Source organism: Kryptolebias marmoratus, linkage group LG23 (assembly GCF_001649575.2).
Source record: "Kryptolebias marmoratus isolate JLee-2015 linkage group LG23, ASM164957v2, whole genome shotgun sequence".
NCBI lineage: Eukaryota > Metazoa > Chordata > Actinopteri > Cyprinodontiformes > Rivulidae > Kryptolebias > Kryptolebias marmoratus.
In genome coordinates this window covers 12835545-12844430 of record NC_051452.1, presented here as the reverse complement: position 1 = coordinate 12844430, position 8886 = coordinate 12835545, and the positions used below count along the sequence as shown (strand labels likewise).

At 39.1% G+C, this 8886-nt stretch overlaps 1 protein-coding gene and 1 long non-coding RNA gene across 2 annotated transcripts in view; both read left to right on the top strand.

Annotated features, from left to right (window-relative positions):
- Positions 1-328, top strand: part of LOC108251541 (5-hydroxytryptamine receptor 3A-like) — a 7255-nt gene extending 6927 nt beyond the window's left edge. Inside the window, exon 7 of the mRNA XM_037973985.1 lies at positions 318-328. Coding sequence (XP_037829913.1) covers positions 318-328 — 11 coding nt within the window. The remainder of the gene's footprint in view (positions 1-317) is intronic.
- Positions 329-5289: 4961 nt separating this feature from the next.
- On the top strand, positions 5290-6021 carry LOC119616735. The gene is made up of 2 exons (XR_005232740.1): positions 5290-5597; positions 5683-6021. It is a non-coding gene; the product is annotated as an uncharacterized LOC119616735 (long non-coding RNA).
- The last annotated feature ends 2865 nt before the right edge of the window (positions 6022-8886 follow it).

The following is an 8886-nucleotide window of genomic DNA, read 5'->3' as shown; positions in this document are numbered from 1 at the left end:
AGATCCCATGAACAACATCAGACATCTCAGTCCAGAAATGTGCAGTTCTAGGCACAGCCAAGATACTGCGCAGAACCCTCAAGCTCCCAGGCCTCTGGTAGAGGACCNCGAGCTCAGAGGATGAAACAAAGACCACCCGCGGAGGGTGAGAAGGGAATTTTCTTTTTTTTTTTATACTATAATTGCTTGTGTAAAAACTGATCTTCCTAAACATTTTGGGGGTATATATTCTTTGGATTTTACTAGCATGTTGCACTGAGAATAAAAAAATATAAATCCAGTGTTTGTTTAGACTTTTTGTTTCTGTTTGACCTCAGGAAGTTCTTGATTGGTGTCATAAACCTCGTAACAGTTCTGCATTTGAAAAATAGCTGTAAAGGGTTATCGCTCCTCTTAATATTTAAATGGCCAATGCAGCAAGCTAATTGAGGCTAACGCTAGCTCATTATTGATGAGCCGTGGATGGTTTTATTTATAGTTATTGGATAATTTAGGTAGATAGGTTAGATAGTAATAGTACATAAGCTAATTTGTAAAAATGTTGGTGTTTGGTTTGTTTGTCAAACAAGATTTAATAACTACGCTGACTTTGGAAGAAGTGAAGTCAAACTGATTACTGTCTTCACTGTGAATCTGAGAAAGTTGATTCTTATGTCAAGATCCCATAATATTTAAGTCAAGTCAAGTCATATTTATTTATATAGCTCTTTTCAGCAACAATGTGATACGAAGTGCTTTACAACATTTTACACAAAAGTACAGAGTCAAAACACACAACTATGAATTAAATTACATTAAATCTAAGATGATCTACATGAAAGACACACACACACAAGATAAACCGAAGATTTCATAAGCTTGTGTCTCGTTGCAAAGTTAATTGTTTGTGTCCTGTAAACAGTCGTAACATTATTTACAAAGACTTCGACAATCCAATAAATTCCTCTGGATTCATCAGGGCAGTTGTTTCTCCCTCACAAAGCCTGTTTTTCACAGTTTTATCTTCAAAAACATCTCAGTGTAAACTTGTATTCACACACTGCCAAACGTGCGTGGGAATTAATAATCAGAAAGAGTCTTGGCGCCACAGTAAATCTGAAAGGGCTCTAACAGGTTTTTGGTTAAAAATCACTTTGACAGACGCAGCTGTTCTATTTCCGTTGACTACATTTAACACATCTCTGAAAGGTAAACAGGAAGCTTTGGGGTACTCGGCAGGAAACTGATGCAGGAAAAGTAAATCAGAGAGTACCAGGTAAATCAAGGCATTCATCTAGACTGAAAAAATTGAGGTGAACCCATCAAAAAGACCCGTTTTTTTCTGATGGTACATCTTTACTGTTTGGTTCTGATCCCAGGCTCAAATCACCTTTTTCTTGTTTAATTGTTGGGCCTAGTGGGTGTGGGAAATCTTTTTTAGTGAAACATGTTTTGGAGAATTGTTACCATGTAATGGATTCCTGAAAACATTGTTTGGATCTACACACCTTTCCAGCTGTAGAAGCTAAATAAAAACGTCAGCTTTGTTCATGGTTTTCCTCATTGTTTTGAAGATGAAAATGTGTTTCCTCCTGACCAAAGCCACTTGGTTATTTTGGATGATGTGATTTTTCAAGCCTCTGATAGTTTGGAAGTGGTTAAAATCTCCACCCAATACCGATATCATAAGAATATGAGTGTTATGATGCTTACACAGAATGTGTTACACCAGGGGAAACACAGCCGCACAATTAGTTTTTTAAAAATCTAAGGGACAAGTTACAAATGGGTGTTTTGGCTCGCCAGATCTTTCCCTCACAAAAGGTGTTTTTTAACAAGGGCGTTGAAGATGCTACCAGAGACCCACACAGGTTTTTACTGCTGGACTTAATGCCTGCATGTCCAGAGCAACACTGAGGTTGGGTTTACTTCCTGGTCAGTGGCCGACTGTCTACATTCCCAAAACAAAGTAAGCCGTCATGTCAGCTTATATAAAAACAAAATGGTCCTTTACGCAGAGCCTGTGGGTGAAAAGCAAGGTATGTCGCACACCGAAATAACAGTCAGACTCGTTGGATTCCAGCCAAATACGGGGGATTTTTATTGACACAATTACTCTGATCAGCTTGCCCCAAAATCCCAAAGTATCTTTGAAACAGGGCGTATTTATACAAAAGTAATGCTTGTTGTCTGTTACATACTTCTGACGTGATTGGTCAGAAGTTTACATAACTCCTACAACACTGAGTCTGGCTTAACCCATGGCCAACAAGACGTTTCCTGTGTTCCAGGAAACATCTCGTTGTCACCGCCACTGTTCTGTGAAGTTCTGACAAAAACAACTGAACACGATGTATCCTGTGTATACAACCAGACGTACTTGACATTTGAACAGAGTTCCTTTTGCATATTTGGTGAACCCTGCAACACCCCTGCACTCTCCTCCACATTCCCCCCTTTTTTCAAAATATTGAAAACTAATGCATACTAATAAGGGTTTATATGGTGCTATAAGAATATCTATCTGATTACCTAAAAGTGAGTTAAATATCAAACATGTGCCGGTAAGATAACACAAAAATAAAAGGGGGCTAACCTATGATTAAGTAACAGTAGGCGAATAAATGTAGGTGATAATTCTAACACAAATTATCACAACACATCACAAAAAGTAAAACAAGATCATTGTTCTCCCAAGACTGGAAATTCCATTTGTATAGAATCGAAAAACCCTGGTTGGCTGTTTCGTTTCATTGTCCCAGGGAAAACTATTCTATGGTCCCCTCCCCCACACACAGGGCGACCACCTCAGTACAAATGGAACTCAGCCCTGGTACCCACAATGATCTGAAACACAAAACCCAACTGAAACGATATAACATGGAATATAAAGGTAAATATAAGGTAAATATAATGTAAAATAAAGTTGATATAATGTAAAATAAAACATAAAGACATCTTAAACAGTCCAAAATCAAACAAAATAAAGTATGTATGTTGTAAAATGTAAATGGGCATATATGAGTTTGTGTTATACATATATGTCGAGGTGTGTGTATGGCCGCCTGTGTCGACTGCATTTGTTTATATGTGTTGTAATATGAATGTGTAACTGAGTGTCTGTGGATGCAACTGAGTCCGTCCCATCTATGATGGCTCATAGGATGCAACTGATTGCCAGTCCAGTCCTTTTCATCCAATAGTGCTTCCCACAGACAAGTATGGGCTCTGTCATCGAGTCCACGACCTCACAGGTCCAGGCGGTCCATGTGTCAGTCATTTTCACAATTGTCAGCTACAGTCATCCACCTATACATGGTCCCCAGAATCCATTTCCTCAGGATTGGGACAACACAACACACAAGCAGAAAATTCACAAATAGTATTATTATTAAAGTTATTCCAATTTTGACAGCCAAAGCTCCCCATTCCCCCAAAATTTCCTCTAGACCTTTCCACAACCAGCTGCTCCCGCCTGCATTATTCTTTAGCTGTTTTTAGATTACTTAATTTAATCATTACAGTACATTTTGCAAACATATGACAGACTTCTTCCATACTTCTAAGTACTACTAAGGTCCAATCAAAAGCTGGTCTGTTCTGGCTTACCATCTTACTTGTCTCATAAAGTTAATCTCCTAGAGCCATAAATCCCTCGACTGTGAAATTTATCAGTCTGTGTTGGTTATAATAAATATAATTTATTCACTCAACATCAGGTTAATTATAATCCAGGGTAAAATAAACTCAAATCCCAAAACTCAATAAACTCAAATTACGCTGTTTTGAATTTGTCTGGAATTCCTGTTGGTTGACCTAAAAATTTAAATAAACACCCTCATCGAGTTCATAATCATCTAAGCTTCTCTAAAACTTAGTCACATTTTATCTATTCGAACTAGGTTTGTCACTCCTTCATACACTGAGTACTGTGGGCATTTTATTTTAACCAATGCAAAAGATTTTTGTTTGATGTGAGGTATCAGTGAATCTGTGATCAATCTAGTAGTCTCTTAATGAAATCTGTAGACCTATATTCAATGAAATTACTTGAAACTGGCTTAACCTAGTTGCACTTCTTGAGCCTGGTTTGGTCCAGTTTGGCCTTCATTGTCTTGATGCGTTGAGTAAAACTCTTCTGGGCCACCATGAAAATCATGGCAGTCCTGTTCTTCTAAACATCCATATCAATCTGGTGTTGGTTCTGTCATGTCACAAGCTTCACAAATACATATTCTTTAACCAATGTGCATTGGTGGTACACATTGTTGTAATTCTAATTACATGTGAAGTAATCTCCAGTGTTGTAGTTTTAAAATGGTCTAATTCTGAAACACCAATGTAATAAATCAGGATAGAGATGTATTACCTGAAATCACATGTGCAGGTGTTGTTTTTAATGTTGTGCCAATGTTGATGACTGATGTAGAAAATTTAGATATTATTAACAGAGTAGGTGTCTCTTCTGTGGCTGTGGACATAAACTTAGGTGTGGTAGTTACTGTAGGCGTGGTTAGCTGAGTACATGTCTTTGTGGCCATATATCTATCCTAATATTCCCCCTATTATTTCAAGCTACCATTTTTATCTGCTCAACATCACCTTTTCCCCAAACAGGAGTTGTTTCCCCAAACAGGATATCTCATCAGCATGGTGTACTGTATTTATGAATTCTCCTTACTCCAATGAGTTTCAAAAGCATCATCCCATGTGTTTATAAGATTTGAGCACTAATCTACACCATAAGTTGTGCTGTGCCTATGAACATGTAGACCACATGATTTTATTGGTGCAACTCATATGCATTTCATATTCTGTCCTTAAATCTGTGTATAACTCTGTGTTTGTTACATCAGCTGTCCGCGTAGAATGTGGATAAACTCATCTCTTTATTTATGAAACCTTTTTGACCTACTTGTATCTCTGCAGGCAAGAACACTGGTGTGTACAGGTCCAAATTATTATGTGCTGTGTTGTATTCATCTGCTCTGAGGAAGATGGATCCCCCCTTTGGGACTTTCATCACATCTCCTCTGCTGGATGCCTCTGGTTCTGCACCTTGTCGCTCTGACTTCTCGTGCTCTTCTCTGCTTTTGTTGATTTGAAGTGGGTTGTCCCTGTGACATCAGCTGTCAGCTCGTCTCTTTTCTCATTGCTCCTTAAAACACCACTTCTGCCAACATCCACAGTTGATCAGTAACAGTTTCATTTTTGCAGTTTTTCTGCTCATCCTTTTATCAAAGTCAACTTTAGCTTCGTCTGTAGTATGAACTTTGGTGGAATGAGTCAGATGATACCACGTGTAGCTGTTGTCAAGACAACTGCTGCTGGTTTATTGTTTTTTTTTTGTTGTTGTTTTGTTTAAGGTGGCAATAGTTGCATTTTATTTAATATAAAGTGTCGAGTTTAAATGTGTGGAAGTTTTAGTAAATTTGTGTGGTGTTTATTATGTATGGTTAAGTGTACATTCAAATGTGAGGGGGAACTTTTGTTTTTGTTCCACGGACCATGTGGGAAAACTTTGACTGGTGCACTTAGATCCACATGGGGCATTCAAGCTGAAGAAGCTGATCATAAGAATTAAGTTTTATTCCTCTGGAGTCAATGCGGCTAATGAGGTACGGTTTTGGTTTTTGTATCTTTTATTTGTGTAAATACTCCATTTATTGTGAACTGATTTAAGTTTGTGTTATCTTCTTTTAGTTCTGACGGCATTTTGGGGGACTTTATAAGACGTGTCCACAATAAATGGCTGTTGAAACCAAGAACTGCGTTCAGCCTTGATTAAACTCGAGAGGAGTAACACCACATGTTGCTTCCTTCTAGTTGAACAGCCGTCGGAGTTGCCCTTTTGACCTCAGCTACAAGTTGTTATCACTTGTCCTCTGCCCAGGAAAGTTCACTTTGGTCTGACTCGTATCTATCAACCTCTGAAGAAAGTCCTCGGATGCAAGGAACACAATAGCACCCTCAGGTCACCACTGTCACTGCAACAGAGACTCAAAGAAAAGTTTCAATTCCAGTAAACTGTTGGATTAGTTGTGATCTCTAGAAATCTCCTTTCATTATTTAATTCTTTTGACAGTTCAGTAAGTCATCTCAAGACCTTGGTGATGTTGCCATCTGGAATTAGTTACAAAAGTTCAACAATCAAATCAAAACACTTACAAACATAAGGTTTCCTAGCCCTAAATACAATATCTCTAAAGTCAATCTGTTTGTCAGTCTCAGCTTTTCTGCTCAGTTCTGCTTTACCATTCTACCCTGCAAAGAAGGACAGATATTCTAGCCCACTGCTCACCGGACTTTCTACAAGCTTTGTGTGAGATTGCTCTGAATGTCTTAAAAGCTAACATCTGGCTTTCATCCTCTCAGTACAAAACACTGAAAAAGCAGAAAAAACATGATCAGACTGCTGACTGATAAAAAGGTGGGGTTAAAAGGTAAATACAGGGCTCTCTCAATTCAGAGCAGGAATGTTTTGCCCTTATTTGCAGCTGTTGTACCTCTTTTAGGAGGTGGCTGGAATGTTTAGAAGATAAAATGTCTCTGAGGACTTTACAGAAAATGTTTCTGATTTTATCGCATCAGTTAAGACGTCTGACTCAACCGGAGACTTCTATCAGACAGATTGCTGAAAATGATGCGAGGATGAGGCGATATTAAATGAACCTGGGTGGCTTATTATGAAAAGGTTAAAAAGTATGATGCACTTTTGCAGAGATACATCGCTTTTATAAAGCAAGGTCAGCAAGCACCTCAGGTGACTTTCACTCTACAACACGACAGACTCAACAACGCTGCACAATCAGAGTGGGGAAACATCGAGCAAGACCCGAGACCTGATCAGTCGAAATCTGGTGAAATAATAAATGAGGTTCTGAAAAGACTACCTACCCTTATAAAAAAAATCCCACGAAATTCACATATGATTCACATGTGATTCCCATGTGATTCACATGTGATCACATGTGAAAGTAACATGTGATGTTCGTGGGATTTTTTTGTAAGGGTAAACGTAACCGTAAAAATGCTGAGCATATTATGAAGAAATTACCCAACAGCGACGGGGGTTGGACACCTAGAGGAGAATTTGTTTATGGAGGCAAGGTTGTGAAAGGCTCACATGTTCCGGTTTAAAATGTCTTAAAGCCTGTTTCCTAGAGGCTAGATGGATTTTCTAACTACTCTGGCAGAACTGAATATTCCTTATCTTCTGTGATTAGTCTGAACGCTCGTAATCAATATAGATGTCTCAAAACAGAGGGGACGATGAGACATTACCTGTGAAGCGAAGAACTGTTTCCCCCAGATGGTTCAGAGATGAGATGGTGCAGAGGAAGACGATGTTCAACAACTAAAGACTTGTCTTTGTAAGACAATTCAAGCTGGGTCACATTTGCTTCATGTATCCTTGTAAAAAAAAAAAAAGTATCATATCGCTCACTTTTTTGCTCAATAACGTGTTTCTTGTGATTAAATGTTTATTGATTTTTTAGTCTCCATTCATGTGTACTCTGTTCACACTCTGTGTGACATGGGAGCAGAACCTGTGACCTTCTTGCTGTGAGGCAACAACTCTAGCCACTGCACACCACAATTACACAAGCTTATAAGTTGTCCTTATTAAATCTGCTCTAACCAGCAGCTCTTCTTATTTGCCTTTACAGCAGCGATGTCTCCAATCAGAAATATTTATTAAATGACTGAGCAGCAAAGGAGTAGTGCTGCTAAATAACCATAACATGAGATGTGCACTTACATGCACACATTAGTCATTCTGCTTCTTTCTGAGGTTATGTAACACCAGTTTGTGGTAACATGTTTTTAAACATTCATTAGCTCTTATTGTGAATTATATGCTGCATCCTGCCTCATCGAAACAAGATGGATCTCTAAGCATTTCCAAGTAAAATTATTTCTCATTAAATATTTAACATTAATGTGAACAGCAAAAGGATAAAAATAATCCCATAGTAGCTCTGAACTTTCTTATAGACCCTTTGTACCTCTTGTTTGCATAATTTCCAGAGAAGATTTTAATTTTCAGTTTAAGTATGAAAGGAATAAACTACTAAAGTATAAACCAAATTAAAACCTTGGTTAATCCATCCCCTCATTCCCACTTCACCACAGGTCATCTCCCTCCAATCTGCCCTCTGAAAGGGCGATTAAGTCCCACAATTTTGGTGTGGGAGAATCAGGGCTTCAGGGTTTGAACCCTGGTCCCAACCTCAGTTACATAATGAGGGAGAGCCATAGAAACAATTTAATATCAAGGTCTGCGTTGCTGTACACCTCCAGGCGGTGCACACGCAAACCTGTGCACTGCAGGAAAGCCCATGAGTTGATGCCACACACAGATACTGCTGTTCTTGAAACTACACATGGTTGTATTATGTGTGTGTGTGTGTGTGCGCAAGTTGTCAGGCTGTCTGATCACAGACAAAGGCTGTGCTTCTCTGGCCTCAGCTCTGAGCTCCAACCCCTCCCATCTGAGAGAGCTGGACCTGAGCTACAATCATCCAGGAGACTCAGGAGTGAAGCTGCTATCAGCTGGACTGAAGGATCCACGCTGGAGACTGGACACTCAGGTATGGAGAGACCTGCTGCAGACACACACAATGCCTGATAGAGGAGGAAGAACTGGAAACATGTTCTCTGTTCTTCACTCAGCTCTGTCTTTCTGCTTCATGCTGGATATGAGGCTTATATGAACAATCAGACAAGTGGGAGCAGTTTTTCCCTTTTCTTCCTGAAGAAACTCTGCTTGAACAGAAACAGCAGATATTTGTGTTCTGTAGGCAGTCTCCAAGGGGAAGAGTTCTGCAGGAACAACATTCTGTCAGTCAGCATTTATGTGTGCACAGAAATGATAGCAGTATGAGACAGTAGCTGTGTTTGGAC